Below are 16,879 nucleotides of genomic sequence, written 5' to 3'. Positions count from 1 at the left end.
ATGATATTAACCTAATATAGTAGAGCAGAATTACACATTTCCTACACAAAAAAGCAGATTTTGTATATAACTTTGACAAAATATATATTAATGCAGAAAAAGAACCAATAAATCAAACTTGGACTATATCAACAGAAAGCCACAAGGAGCTTATAAAAGTTTCTACACCAAAGGTCAGCAAATGTTTTCTGAAAGGGCCAGAAAATAAATAATCTATGTTTTGCAGGCAAAGAGCACATATACTCTTGAAGTAGTGGCTGAAATAGCCACCAATAGTGCGCAACTGAATGAGTATGGTGGTGCTTTTAAGAGACACAAAATAGGAAGGGGCCTGGATTTTCCTACCTGGGACACAGTTTGCTAAACTGTCTACTCAAGACAAAATAACTGATCTCACTGAATTAAGGATTCAACTAAATATTTTTAAACTTAATCTTATGATTGCTTTGCTGAAGTTTCAGTGTTTCTATGTATTATTTTTATTTCTTCTTGAAACATTATAAATTTGCTAACAATCTTAAACTTAATCAGAGAATAAAGAAATGCATTTTTTTAAAATTAAATTTATTTATTTGAGAGAGAGAGAGAAAGTGAGAGGGAGAAGCAGACTCCCCACTGAACAGAGAGCCCTACATGGGGCTCAATCTCAGGACCCTGAGATCAGGACCTGAGCTGAAGGCAGGTGCTTAACTAACTAAGCCACCCAAGTTCCCCAAGAATTACAAATTTAAAAGAAGAAATTATATGTACGTTTCCTATAAAAATGATTACTAACTGTATTATACAGATATGTTTTTCAAAAAATATAATTATTCATGGCATTGTAAAGATAAATTCCAATGAAATTTTCAAGGAAGTGTTTATGAGCATTAAAGGGGTAACTTTCAGGATAAATAATGTTAGTTGCTGCAAAGAAAAAGAAATTTCTAATTTTGGTGGCTTACCACAATAAAAACTTTTTTTTAAAATTTTATTTATTTGACAGACAGAGATCACAAGTAGGCAGAGAAGCAGGCAGAGAGAGAGGAGGAAGCAGGCTCCCTGCTGAGCAGAGAGCCCAATGCAGGGCTCCATCTCAGGACCCTGGGATCATGACCTGAGCTGAAGGCAGAAGCTTTAACCCAACTGAACCACCCACATTCCCCCCCAATACAAACTTTTATGTTTTTTTTGTTCACTCAGTACAATGGGGATACTTCTGACCCATGAACATCTTTCTACATGATTTAGGGACCAATGCTTTTCTATCTTCTGGTTCTTCTTTCCTCTAGTTTTTTAGACTTCTCACTCCCAACAAGAATGGAGAAGAAAAAAGGGAACAAAAGACTTACAGGACATTTCTTATGGATCAGAGTATAAGATTAAAAAACCACTGTGAACTCATTCACATGTTCCCAAATAATAGAAGATAATTAAGCTTATGCCAGAAGCCAAGGAAACAGAGGAACAAGCAGCTAGGTTCTGTTACACAGGACAGATTTTCTAGCAGACTGATGTATAATAATAAAAGATAATAAAAGTGAATTAAAAATTGTCAAAAATGTGTTTTTGATAGTATAGTGTATTCTTAGTACTGTAGGTTTCATTACATTGTCATTATTACCAGAAAAGAATATTATATTCACTAATAAGAACATTCATTTTATAACAGATCAACTTTATTTTTCCTTTTATGTTTTATTTATATCTTTGTTTGAAAATCCATTGAACATTTTAATTTGTTTTACAAATCTAAGGCATTGCAATTAACTGAAGAATTCTTTACTTCATTATAATGAGTGGACTACAATATTTAGTATATGAAAAGGTAAAAACATTTATGATTATCAAAAATGACTATGTTTTAGGGCGCCTGGGTGGCTCAGTGGGTTAGGCTGCTGCCTTCAGCTCAGGTCATGATCTCGGGGTCCTGGGATCGAGTCCCGCATCGGGCTCTCTGCTCAGCAGGGAGCCTGCTTCCCTTCCTTTCTCTCTCTGCCTGCCTCTCTGCCTACTTGTGATCTCTCTCTGTCAAATAAATAAATAAATAAAAATCTTTAAAAAAAAAGACTATGTTTTAAGTATAAATTATTTTGAATCAGAAATTATTTATTTGCAATAATTTATTTTTAATTAAACTTTTTAAAATTTTAGAATAGTTTTAAATTTACTGAACAGTTACAAAGATAGTTCAGAGGATATTGTATACTCTGCAACCAGTTTCCACTATTATTAATATCTGATTTTAGTACATTTGTCACAGCAGATTAGCCAATATTGATACACTATTATTAACCAAAGTCCATATTTTATTTGGATTCCTTCGTTTTTTTTTTGTTTTGTTTTGTTTTGTTTTGTTTTGTTTTTAGTTTATTAATTTATTTTGAGAGAGAGAGAACAGAGGGAGGGGCAGAGGAAGAGGGACAAAATCTCAAACTGACTCCTCACTAAACTGAGCATGGAACCTGACATGGGGCTCTATCTCATGACCCTGAGATCATGACCTGAGCCAAAATCAAGAGCTGGATACTTGACAAAGGAGTCAGGTGCCCCAGGATTTTCTTAGTCTTAAACTAATGTTGTTTTCTTCCCCAGGATCTAGTCCAGGATACCACAAACGTAATATTAGTACTCATGTTTCTTTAGTCTCCTCTGGTTTGGAAAATTTCTCAGACTTTCTTGTGTTTTGTTTTTTGGTAGAAGTATAGTTGACATACGATATTATATTAGTTTCAGGCATACAAAATAGTGATTCAACATTCATATACATTATGAAATACTCACCTCAATAAATATAGTGACTATCTGTCACCAGAGTTACTACAGTATTATATGCTTTCAGCTGTATACCACATCTTTATCCATTCATTTATTGATGGATACTTATGATGCTTCCATATCTTAGCTATAATTAAGTAATACTGCAATGAACATAGGGGTGCATATATCTCTTTGCTAGGTGTTTTTGTTTTCTTTGGACAAATATCCAGAAGTAGAATTGATGGATCATATGGTAGTTTTATTTTTAACTTTTTGAGGAGTTTTCATACTATATTCCATAGAGGATGTACTGGTTTATATTCCCACCAACAGTGCATGAGGGCTCACTTTTCACCTCCTCCTTGCCAACATTGTTATTTCTTAACTGTTTGATACTAGCTAATCCGACAGATAGGAGTGATTTCATTTCATTTCATTCATTCATTTCATTGTGGTTTTGATTTGTTTTTCCCTGATGATTAGTGATATTAAGCATCTTTTCATGGGTCTGTTGGCCAATATGTATGCTTCCTTGGAAAAGTGTCTAGCTATTCAGGTCCTCTGCCCATTTTTTAACTGCACTTTTTGTTTTTTTGGTATTGAGTTGTATGAGTTCTTTATATATTTTGGATATTAACTCCTTATCAGATATATCATTTGCAAATGTCTTCTCCCAACTCATAGGTTGCCTTTTCAATTTATTGATGAGTTCCTTCAGGAAAACTGACCAGTTACAAGCAAAATCATTAAACTGGGCCACTTTCTTAAACGATATATAGAAGCAAATTCAAAATTAATTAAAGGCCTAAACATAAAACCTGAAACCATAAAATTCTTAAAAAAAATAGTAAACTCTTAAACATCAGCCTTAGGAATAGTTTTTTGGACCTATCTCCTCTGGCAAGGATGACAATAGCAAAAATAATTAATTATGACTGTATTAAACTAAAAAACTTTTGCACAGACTTTCCTTGTTTTTGATGACCTTGATAGTTTTAAGAAGTACTAGTCAGGTATTTTTAGAATGGATTTGTTTGATGATTTTATCATGATTAGACTGGGATAATGTGTTTTTAAGAAAAAAATCCTTATGATAAAGTGTCATTCTCATTACTTCATATCGTATGTCTATGCTATTAACATGATTAAGTACTGTTGATGTGAACATTGGTCATTTGACTTAGGTAGTGTTTGTCAGATTTCTCCATGGTAATGTTACTTTCCCCCAACCCCCATTTCCATCCTGTGCACTTTGGAATACAGTCACTAGGTGCAGCCCAAACTCAAGAGGTAAGAAGTTATGTTCTATCTCCTTGAGTGTAAAGTATCTCATAAATTATTTGGAATTATACTGTATAAAATATGTATCTATTATTCTGACTCACGTATTTATCAATCATTTATTTTTCTCTGTATGGATTCATGTGTATTTATTTCATATTTTGGGTAAACTATTTTCTTGCTCAAATTATTCTAGCTTTGGCAGTTGGCTCATGTGTCCCTTTTACATAGTCTCATGGTTTTGTTTTTTGAGTACTCATTGCTTTCTGGCATTACAAGACTCTCCACACTCACTTTTACATTCTGCATTTTAGTCCTAGAATCAGCTAGATCTCTAAAGAGATCCTTTTATTGGAGAATGATATGAGAAACTAAGATCTAGGTGCTGGTCAAACTTATTATTTTTAAAATGAAATCTTTTTTTTTTTTACATTACTAGAATTGCTTAAATAATTATCTATGTACCTTTAAAGATGTATAATTAAATAAATATATACTAAGTCTTACCTAACCAAACATTAGAAAACAGTGCATATGTGCATATTTAATGGTTTTTACATATATATGTCAGAATATTATTTAAAATTATAATTAAATACTTGATGATGATTAATTTCTGGCAGGTGATATAGTATTCCTATGACTTACTTCGTTAAATCTATATTCAGATCCATGAGGTAAGTGTATTCTTATATCTAGTTAACTATTAAGAGAACTATAATTTCATGAGCTTATATAGATATAAAATATTTGAAATTTGTCAGCAGTTATGTTTTTTCATTAATAGGGAAATCTAAGAAAATTAGGTACAACATTTGAAAATATCTAAATTGATTGTATTTAGTTGAACATTGTGATGGTTATTTTTATGTGGCAACCTGACTGTGCCAAAGAGTGCCCAGATTAGCCAGTATTTCCAGTGTGTCTGTGAGGGTGTTTCCTGAAGATACAAGCATTTGGATTAGTAGACTCAGTAAAATAGACTGCTATTCCCAAACTGGGCAGGGATCAGCCAATCTGTTGCGGACTTGAGTAGCACAAAAACTAAACAAAGGGAGGACTTGCTCCTTTTCTGCTTACCTGCTGAGTTGAGATGCTGTTTTTTATTTCTTTTTGGACTGGGATTTATACCTTCTTCTCCCCTGGTTCTAATGCCTTTGAATTCAAGACTAAAATTACACCACTGGCTTTCCTAGGTCTCTGGCTTGCAGACAGATCATGAAACTTCTCAACTTCCATAATTGTCTGAGCCAATTCCTCATAATGAATTGCCATAATACACAGATAGGTATAGATACATAGAAATATCTCCCATTGGTTCTGTTTCTTTGGAGAACACTAGCTAATTTAGTTTTCAAATTCATAGCTTAGGAAAAGATACTAAATCCAAGGAAGCATCCAGATTTACTTTTCATATATTAGTCAACACAATAATTTATAAATAATGATTAGTTTAGTAAAAGGAAAGAAAGAAAGAAAAAACCTGACAATTTCTTGAGAAACTGAAAGAACAGGAAAAAAATATTTAAATATAATATGATAGACTGGCAATAAATTCATTACTTTTCATTTTATCATTTGGTTGCATCAGTGGCCTTTCCAATAGAAAGGTAAGAAACTCATCTATTTCAGTGAATGTATAAACAAAGCTCATTTCACTCTAGTTTCTGCCTAAGGGATAATTGGTTGGTCACTTTAGAAGTGGACTTTAAGAAAATGAAGGACTAATAATGTTGTTGGAAGACTGAAATGAGTTCAGATAAGAGACAGAAATGCTTTTTAAAATTAATTATGTTTGCTTTACCTTTTCTCTTGGTGTTCATTACCTTTAAATGGAGCCACACAATGGCAGAAGTAATTACCAGGTTGGTCAATGCAGGTAGCGCCATTCTTGCATGGATGTGAAGAACACAAATCTGTGTTTATTTTATATCTTGAAACTTTGAAAAAATAATAAAAAGGTTTTAAGTTTTAATAAGGCAACCAGGTGTCAGGTTATAATTCTTAAATTTCCCCAAATCTTTTAATCCATTTCAGGTGATATCTGAGACTAAATTCCTCAGATAAAAAATGCCTCACATATTAGTGTCAGAATCCATTCATTTCACCTTACTACAAACTGCAACAACTTCTCTTGGAATTACTAAATGCAGACTAATCTCCCTTGAATTGGTAGGCATTTAAAGTCTGCTTAGATGTGAAATAATTTATCTTCTGCTTTGGATTCTAGAGACAGAATAGATGTTTCAAGTTACTGGGATACAAATCAAATGTTAATTTAAGGAAAATAAAAAAGACCAAAAAGGAAGTACTAGTGAATCAACAGCATCCTGATGTATGTCTTCCAGGGCTAAATGTTTTTAAATGGCACAGTTGTCAAACGTTACTTACCAATAAAGCCAGGGGGGAACAAGTATTTGAATTTATCCATGAACTCTGTAGATGTAGTGTTATGGAGGCAGGGTGATGAGTCACATTTCTTTTTATTAATTTCACAAAGCAGGTCTATATGGAAAGAAAATAAATCGGAAGTATTCATTTACTATATAGTTTTAACATTTTCTTTTTTCTTTTTTTTTCTTTCTTTTAAGTAATCTCTATGCCTAAGGTGGGACTCAAACTCACAACCTCAAGATCAAAAGTTGTATGTTCTATGGAATAAGCCAGCCAGGGACCCCTTAACATTTTAACTAGTTCTGCAGTGCAGATTTCCCATGAATGTTCCACTTAGAGCTGTGTTTCTAAATCTGACTTTCATTTTCTGTCACTTGGATTGTTTGTTAATTTGCCTAAGTTGATTCTGAATTGATTTTTAACTTTTTTGATAGCTAATTTTTTTTGGCCAACTTTTAATAAGAACAGAAAAATTGGCTTTGACACATAACACATGGTATTAGCAAGTTAGAAGAATGGAAATCTTTCTAATCTTAAATGTTTTTCTCTAAAATGGTGAAATGAGGGCGCCTGGGTGGCTCAGTGGGTTAAGCCACTGCCTTCGGCTTAGATCATGATCTCAGGGTCCTGGGATCGAGTCCTGCATCGGGCTCTCTGCTCAGCAGGGAGCCTGCTTCCCTTCCTCTCTCTCTGCCTGCCTCTCCATCTACTTGTGATCTCTCTCTGTCAAATAAATAAATAAAATCTTTAAAAAAAATGGTGAAATGAATCTGGGCTGGAGGAAAATTAAGATAATAGATCACTAAATAGAAAAGAGCATACCTAACTAAATAGAAAACCTATTTGTATTATTATGATAACTAACAAAATATTAAGTGAAAATGTGGTATTAGAATATCAAGTTAACCCAGGAAAAAATAACCCAGGAAAAAATGAAAATTAAAAATAATAATGAGTGAATAAATACTTTGCTTAAACCTTAAAATTATTTTTTGGTAATTTTCCTTATGAATCAACTTTGTGAGAAGAAAAATGGCACATTTAAAAACCTTAGCTTATTCCTTATAGTTAGTGCCAAAATTCACTTCTTCAAAAGACCTTGTTTTTGCTCTGTGTCATACAATTTTAAGAAATAATCTTGAGTTTTTGTTTATGATAAACAGTACATTAAGTTTTAATAAGTGACCACACAGATCTGAAGATGGTCATTCTTAAGGTTAACCGCAAAAAACCAGTTTCTCAGATATAATAGGGAAAAAAAAGTTGTTTCATTGTGGTTTTCAAAACAAGTAAGACTTTCTCATTGCTTAAAGGTTATGCAGTGCTTTGTTTTTGAAACAATCATTCACATAGAAGTAGAATTAGGAACACTTTTGGGAAGATAGATTTTGGATAACATTTTCGCTTATAATGATGGCAGTTTGATAGTATTTGCTTGCATATAAAGTACTGAGAGTCTGAATACTTTTTCCAATCTTGGAAAACAAAGGTCTATTATTAGAGTGTCCTCCTAATGTAAAAAAACTGTAATATTTAAAAACATAAACAGCTCTTTATCAAAATAATGGATATATATTGACAAGGGCTATAGTAGGAGTTACCAGAGTAACAGAATGAAATATGGTATAAAAAGAAATATTAGGAGTTTTAAATATGAGTGTGATGGGGGGGCCTCTGGGAGGCACCATCAGTTAAGCGCCAGACTCTTGGTTTAGGCTCAGGTTGTGATCTTAGGGTTGTGAGATCCAGCCCCACAGTGGCCACCTCCGTGCTCAGCATGGAACCTGCCTAAGATTCTCTCTCCCTCTCCTTCTGCCCCTCCCCCACTCACATGTGCATGCTCTTTCTCTCAAATAAATAATCTTAAAAAATAATAAATATAAGTGTAATGAACTTAGAGTTGATAAACCTAAAAAAAAAAAAACAGTTTATTTACAAAAGCAAAGTATTCATTCAACACTAAATATATCTGTTTCTGTGATTATGTGAAGATGTAGTAAAATAACCCAAGCAGATACTATATATTCAAATGTTCTCCTGGGAAAAGAATTAATATGCATGTTTACTAGATGAATTGTATCTTCTAAAAATAAGGAGTTACTTCTACCTCAAATTAACCTTCAGGTTTTAGTTTTGGTTAGCGTGTGTGCCTGCCTTGAAATCCGTTCTGACACAGGCAGCTAAAGGTGCTGTAAAGATCAACACAAGTAACCCCTTTTGCACAGGCATCACTACGGCCCTCATCCACCTTGGTCTCACAGTTATTATTTAGAAACAAGCAAAGGATTCACTTCATTATAAATGTGTCACTGATACAACTTGCAACTAAGTCCAAGATGATGTTCAGTGTACATGAGATTTTCAACTTGTCTGCAAAAATTCGACACATTGCCTAATGCCATCCATTACTCTTTCTGTTTTTGTTCTGATGTGACTACAACTATGGCTTTATTCTCATCTCCATGCACCTAGAATTCAAAATTTACATTACTTCCTTAAAATTGAATACATACATGACTATTTATATATAATTATACAATGTTAACCAAACTGACTTTCTTTGATGCCTCTCCTTGAAAAACAGTCCATTATATATATTTGAATCCTTTCTGCAGTTCTTTAAAAACAAAACAAAAACCGTAACTAAGACCTTCTCAGCTCCTTGTTTCTTTAAGTTACTGTTGGCTTGCAAATTGGCCCTTGTACATGGAGGGCAAGGAAAGACAGAAGAAAGAGGTTGAGCACCCCAAATTGGTAGGTGGTAAGTTTAATAATAAGGGAACTTTTCTACAAGGCCTGCCTTGGGCTGCCAAAAAAACAGGAGATTTCTACATTTACTTGCCAGAATCTTAACTTTATTTATAGTCTATAACTTGGTTCAGCCATGTATTCAATCCAGATAATCTTAACAACATCTTCCTCTTTCAAGTTTAGATCCTTAAAACAGCTCCCAGTGTGACAGTAGTGGGCAACATGTATTTATATATGTATTCTAAGGACAGAGGCAGCGGTAAGGAGCCTCCAAATACCCCCATATAACATGAGGGTCAACAAGCAGCCACATTCTCTCAATGATCTCCTTCAACAATTACTATAAACTGAATTTATTTTCATATTCCCAAATTACTTTAAATAATTTCTAAGTAGAAAAAGGTAGGTTTTTTTTTTTGCAAAATTATTTAAGGAAAGAATACATAGTGGAATTTGTCTCTTATTTCCTTGCACTATTCATCCTCCGAACTCCCTTTTGCCATATGGATAATTAACTGCTTAATAATTCTTTAATAAAAGTTAAAGACCATCTCTCATGATAGGTGAAAATCCAAGTTATATCTTTCTCAGTCGCAGGTACCCCAAAATGTGGATATGCAACCAAAAGCTGGCTAATATATCATGGACCCACCACAGGATTTGAAAGCAAGCTGGTGATGACAAGAAACAGGGATGGAGAACTCATTTGTTTTGCAGCTGGTAATATCAGGACAACCATAACAGTTTTCCATGGCCCTACTGACAACACTGCTTCAGTGTTACTTAGTGTCACTGCCATCCATCCCTACTGACGTTGTGATAATATATGATGTTTCCTTATCTACTGTCTAGACTCCATCTTATATGCCAATTTTCCACATCTGGTTCTAGAAGCTCCTATAGGTCACACTTGTAATGTTCTTTAATAAACTCTAAATTAAATAATTTTCTTGTTAAACCACACTGAGTATATTTCTAATACCCACAGTGAATAACTCCATTACCGGTATGCACAACAATTTGTTTTTGACATTGTTATTAAATATTTATATTTCAATTTTACACATAAAGCAATCGGGGAAAAAACTAAGAAGAGTTTTCAGTTATCTGTAGCAAATATCACTAATGTTAATAAATCATTAATGCTAATCTATATTTCATGTCTTCTATTTTCAGGGGCAAAGAAGGTCATAACCACCAGCCTTTGAAGTTAGGGATATTTGTTTATACTTTCTTTTGCTGTCTTTGCCTGGTTTTGCATTCTGGATAATAGTGACCTCACTGAATTTCTCAGAAAGTCTTCAATATTCTTTTCCTTATAGAAAGAACTGTACAGAGGACATAGAGAAAAGAATTCTTGCGTACTGTTGGTGGGACTGTAAATTGGTGCGACATTGCAGGAAACAGTATGGAGTTTCCTCAAAAATTAAAAAAGAAACCAAAACATATTGTTCAGGAATTCTACTACTAAGCATTTACCCCCAAAAAAAGAGAGAATGTTAATTCCAAAAGATATATGCACCCTTATGTTTATTGGAGCATTATTTATAATAATCAAGATATGGATGCAACCAAATGTCCACTGATAGATGAGTGAATACAGATGTAGTATCTATCTATCTATCTATCTATCTATCTATCTTCTATAGATCTATCATGAAATATTACACAGCCATAAAATATGATGAGATATTGTCATTTGGAACTACATGAATGGACCTAGAGTATATTACGCTAAGGGAAATAAGTCAGACAAAAAATAGTATTTCTTTTCCGAAACATCATTTATATGTGGAATTAAAACAAAAGAATGAACAAACAAACAAATAACCAGAAACAGACTCATAAATACAGAGACAAAGTGGTGGTTGCCAGAGGGGAGGGAGACAGGGAATGAAATAGGTAAAGGGGATTAAAAGGTACAAACTTCCAGTTATAAAATAAAGAAGTCACAAAGATGAAAAGTATAGTATAGGGAACATAATCAATAATATTGTGATAATTTTGAATGGTGACAGATGGTAACTATACTTTTCAAAGTTAGCACTGTATAACTTATAGAACTGTCAAATCCCTGTTGTGTACCTGAAACTAATATAACACTCTATGTCAACTATAGTTCAATAATAAATATTAAAAAAAAAAGAAAGAGTTGTGTATAGTTGACATTATTAATTGCTTAAATATTTGACAGAATTCACTGGTGCAACCATCCGGCCAATGTTTTTCTTCAGGGTAAATTATTCAATTATAACTCAATTTTGTTACTTGTTATTTGTTCATTTTTTTAAATTTCTAATTAAGTTTTGTGTTTTGTGCCTTTCTAGGAATTTTTATAGTCTCTCTATGTTTTCTGGTTTGTTGGCATGTAGTTGTTCTTAATAATTCCTATGAAGTTTTAAAATTTCTGTAGTGTTGTAATGATGCCCCCTCTTCTATTCCTGGTATTGACAAAGTGTGTGTGTGTGTGTGTCTCTCTGTTTTCTTAGTCAAACTAAAGATTTATCAATTTGTAATCTTTAAAAAAAAAAACAGATTTTTGTGTGGTTGATTCCTCCTATTTTCTGTTTTCTATTTTATTGATTTCTAATTCAATCTTTGTTGTTTTCCTCTTTAGCTTACTTTGGATTTAATTGCTTTTCTTTTCAAGCTTTTGAAGTGCAAGTTTAGATTACTTACTTTAGGTACTTTTTTCTAATATAAGCATCGAAACCCATAAACTTATATCTAAGCACTTCTTTAACATACATTTTGATTTTCTGTATTCATTTCCATTCCATTAAAAAAAATTTTCAAATATCTTCTATCATATTTCTTTGTGTTACTTATATGTAGTTTAATTTCCCAATATCTTTCTGGGGTTGAGTTTTAATTAATTCTATTGTGGTCTTTTTAAACCTAATATATTGTCCGTTGGAGAACGTTCTATGTGTTTAAAAATAATACATAGTCTGCCATTCTGCTGTAGCTAGATGGAGTTTTCTACAAATGCCAGTTAGACCTGCTGGTTGATGTTAACTCGTCAATATATTAGCTGATTTTTCATCTAGTTGCTCTATTATTGTGATGAAGTTACTGAAATCTCCAACTATATTTGTTAATTAATGTGTTTACCTTTTGAATATTTCATTTTTGGTTAGTGCATACTGGAGTTCTGTTGATAGATATGTATATATTTATGGTTGTTATATCTTTCTGATGTATTGATCCTCTGCCATGATGAATTTTTGCTATTTGTCTCTTGAAGTATTTCTTGTCTTAAAGTGTATTTGTGGAATATTAAGAAAGCTCCTCTAGCTCACTTATGTTTACTCTTCATATGATATCTTTTAAACATCATTTAAGTTTTAGCCTATTTGTGTCTTTGAATATGAGCACATAATCTAATGTTGCTTTTTTTTTAAAAATCCAGTCTGACAGTCTTGTGATTAGAGGGGCTCCAATCTTAGTTTAGCAGACAAAATCTTCAAAACAGGTGTTATAAATATGTTCAAAGAATTAAAGAAAACTGTATTTAAAAATTAAATTAAAATTTGGTGAAAAGTACACAGGAAGTATGAAATTCCAATAGAGAGGAACTATAAAATAAATAATTAAAAATAAATTCTATACTGGAAAATGCAAATAACTGAAATGATAAGTTTTCTAACAGGGCTTAATGGCAGATATTAGATGACTAAACAAAGTCTCAGAATTCTAAGACAGATTGATAGAAATTACAAATACTAGTCAATTCACTAGGACCAACTGAAAACACTAAGTAATCCCATAACAGTTAACTTTGTTACCAAATCATTGGCCTTTGTTGCATAATATGAAGTTGGGTTTTAATCATATTTCTAGGTCTCCCCTTCTACCCCCATTGACATATATTGCTCTTTCTCTTTCTCCATCTATCCTATTGGATTTTCCCAAGGATTGACTATTTCTCCTGTTTTTCCTTTCTGTGTCCTTTGATTTTAAGGCTTTTCATACTCCTATAAACATGTTCCCTACATCCTGATTCTCACTTCTGACTCAATTCCTAGTACATGTTTCAAACCTAACTCTGGTCATATCGTTATCTCAAATTAAACACCTCAAGACACCAAATCCTTCTCCAATTAAAATGTTATCAGTGATAAAATAATTCATATCTTCAGCAATAGTTTACTGAGTAGTTTACTGAATTCTCTTTAGGATTCCTTTTGGATTAATTATTCTATGTCTGCTAATTAGGAAATGGAGGTATATAGGTAAATATAACACATACTAGTAAATTTTATTTGCAGAGAAAACTTCTTTATGTGCAAATCTATTTACTGCAATTGTTTTGCATGTTATTGTCATGTTCTGCATTATACCCTTTAGCAGGAGTCATATTGATAATTTAAAATAGTTCAGCAAAATAATAGGAGTGTAAGTCTTATTTAAAGAAAAATAAGACATAAGTTATTATTCAGGAGCCTAATATATGTATGAATAAAAGATCTACATCTCCTTTCATTACTTCAAAATCTCAGAACATCAAGGATAAAAGGAAAACTTGAAGTATTTTTGGAAAAAAATTACTTGGAGTAACGAAATAATAAAGTAATCCTCTTTCTCAAATATTCTCAAGAAATTACTTTAGGATGTGCTTCTAGGAATGGGGCACCTGGGGCTTAGCCAGTTAAACAATCCCCTCTTGATTTCACTCAGGTCATGCATGATCTCAGGGTGATGGGATCCAGCTGTGTTGGGCTCTGCACTCAGTGGGGAGTCTGCTTCTCTCCTTCCTCTCCCTGTGTCCCTCTGCATGCTTTCTCTCTCTCCTCTCCCCTTCTCTCTCTCAAATAAATAAATGCTAAAAAAAAATGCTCCTAGGGAAAAAAGAGAAATGGTATACGAAAATATTCGTTTAATTCAGGAATACAGTGTTAAGTTATCCTATGATAAAGGCTGGGAAGAATCACTGTCTGAATTAATGAATGTTGAAGAAACTTTTTTCAAGGGTAGTTTTGTGGATCCATTCTACATATAAAGTGGACATAAAGCTGTATACTACATGTAAAACTTAAATAAGAAGAAACTAATTCTTTAAATACAGATAAAGAAGTCGATGAGAAGTTTGAGCAGAAAGATAAAAGTGTATAAAGAATGTGATTGTCTTGGGGCACCTGGGTGGCTCAGTGGGTTAAGCCTCTGCCTTCAGCTCAGGTGATGATCTCAGGGTCCTGGGATCCAGCTCCACATCGGGCTCTCTGCTCAGCAGTGAGCCTGCTTCCTACTCTCTCTTCCTGCCTCTCTGCCTACTCAGCAGTGAGCCTGCTTCCTCCTCTCTCTTCCTGCCTCTCTCTCTCTCTGTCTGTCAAATGAATAAATAAAAAAATCTTAAAAAAATGCGATTGTCTAAATCAATTAAATTTGATCTGAGCTAAACTGATTTAGTGTAAAATAAACTATTAGATCTCAAGGCTAGAAATACTGTCCTTCAAATGGACTTGGATTGCAACATAGGAAACTTGAGAAAACAGATGTAATTCTAACACCACTTCATCAGTGAAGAATATTTATATATGCGTAATAATATAAATGTGATTTGTTTTCAACTTTTAAACTCAACATTTAAACAAAGCACAGCTGACAGTTATAATGTATTCAAACAATGATAATGCAAACACAAAAAAAAAAAGTGAAGGAATTTCGTAAGTGGAAAGGGTTAAATGGGAAAGAGAAGAGTAAGAGCACCAATATTGTTAACTTTAATAAAAGTCAAGATGGGACACCTGAATTTGATTAGAAATGAAAGTGTGAACACAAGAACTAAAAATAATAACACCTATCAAGAAAAAGTTGGAGATAAAAGGTGGTTCAGAGAATGAGAAGATTCATCTTTCATAATGGAGAACCAATTAATTAACATGCAGAATAAATTCACAAAATTCAAAAGAGCACATAAATTTTTTGAATGAGCAAATAAGGCATAATAGAATAAAATAAGGAACTATTTAAACATTTTTGTCTCTGTTTAGCAGACTTGAAAGTAGAGAATCTGTTGTTTTTATTGAAGATGATTTTTATTTACCATGTTTAGTGCTCAAATTTGTTTTTTGCTTGTTTTTAAAAATTGTAACCATTTCAATAACATTTTGTGAAAATATCTCCTCTCTCATGAAATAACTGAATTTAAATGGATACATATATGAAAGGTTAAAGTGAAGTTTATAAAAATGACTAGTTCTGTGACTATCATTAAGTAAGCTCAGATACATGGTTCTCACTTTTATAATTAATACAACACAGAAGTTAAATCTCAATTTTCTCTTGTGCTATATATAGTTTTCAGTGTTGTCTTCAGCCATGCTTCATATAACACCAATCTGTGAATTATTCAATTATGCAAAAGAGATTTTGCATCTAATTCTAAAAAAAAACAAAAACATTTTACCATATTTTGAAAATTTATAATCAGTACCTCTACTTGAATAATATATTTTAATAAGATAATAGTGGTTTTCTACAAAAATAAAAAACCACATAGCAGCAGAAATATGGATTTAACAGGAGAAAAATAAATACAAAGAAAAATAAATTCCTTTATGAAAAGTTAAAAGCTGATGAATTGTGAAATATCCTTATCAATCTCTTGCAAATTTTATAGATCTGTAACACCTAACTGTTTGAGAATCTGAAGGTGGTATTTCTAGTCAACACAGTTATAGATCCAATAGCTTATGTGCCAAAACAAAGCATGATTTCCATTTTATGAAAAAAAAAAGACAAGACTACTTCCTGTAACTGTGAAAAAATGTTTTATTGAATTTCTGTGCATCTTTCTTTTGCTATGATTTTAGAAACAAGGGATTTTTTAGAGAAGAACTTGAAGTAATGTTCTCTAAAATTACCTATTTTAGGTATGCTTTATGTATCTCCAGATCAAACCAGGTGGTCACAATTACACAGTGTTTACTATCTTTACATCTACTTACTTCTGTAATCCTGTAAAAACCTTAGTAGGCAGGTACTGTTCTTATCTCTATTTTAAAGGTGTGGGATTTAGATAAATAGAGGTAATATAAACTTGCTTATGTCTCTCATCTGTTTAGTGACAGCTGCAATTCAAATCCAAGCAATCTGCTGTCAGACTTCTTATTCTTTATACTTGATTCATTTTAATGGAATTTCTCACTCTGTAGAATCACCCCATATATTTCTGGTTATTTGTGCCAATAGACTAATTCATTTCATTACCAAAAGACATGTGGCTTTCCCCTCATCTCCTGTTCTGGATATCTTTATCAAAATGTTGCCTATTGTAATGTCTCCTGTCAAGGATTTTGAGTCCCTAAAATGTGAATGAGCCTTTTCAAAGTTCATTCCAAAAGCTGAGGCAGGAGTTCCAAAGCAAATCAGCTCAGGTTCCCTATAACCATACCACTAATCCATTTAGCTATCTGCCTACTCATTTGTGTGTGACAGCAGGTGAAGTAGAATACAGAAACTTAATGTTGTGGGTTTATAAAATGAATTCAAGAATATGACTAAAAATCCATATCTTAAGGATTTTAGGTGGTCTCCTAACTTGATCCTAGTATTTCTAGCACACAGTACAGAAGGAAACCTGGCAAGTTACATCATTAGCAATGCTCATTACATACCAGTGCATTGTTGATTCAAGAATAATTGCTCTTGATCTAAGGCCAGAAAGAAATGTCCTGAGAGGGTCCTCCTAAAGAGGATGTAGGTAACCTTT

General features: G+C 32.8%; 1 protein-coding gene across 1 annotated transcript in view; it reads right to left on the bottom strand.

Annotated features, from left to right (window-relative positions):
* Window positions 1-16,879, bottom strand: part of EYS (eyes shut homolog) — a 1,828,849-nt gene that overhangs the window by 1,288,780 nt on the left and 523,190 nt on the right. The window contains 1 exon segment of the mRNA XM_047734324.1: window positions 5,847-5,953. Coding sequence (XP_047590280.1) covers window positions 5,847-5,953 — 107 coding nt within the window.

This window comes from Lutra lutra, chromosome 6 (genome assembly GCF_902655055.1).
Source record: "Lutra lutra chromosome 6, mLutLut1.2, whole genome shotgun sequence".
Taxonomy (NCBI): domain Eukaryota; kingdom Metazoa; phylum Chordata; class Mammalia; order Carnivora; family Mustelidae; genus Lutra; species Lutra lutra.
Note: the sequence above shows the minus strand (reverse complement) of the source record. Positions and strands in the feature narration are given on the sequence as shown.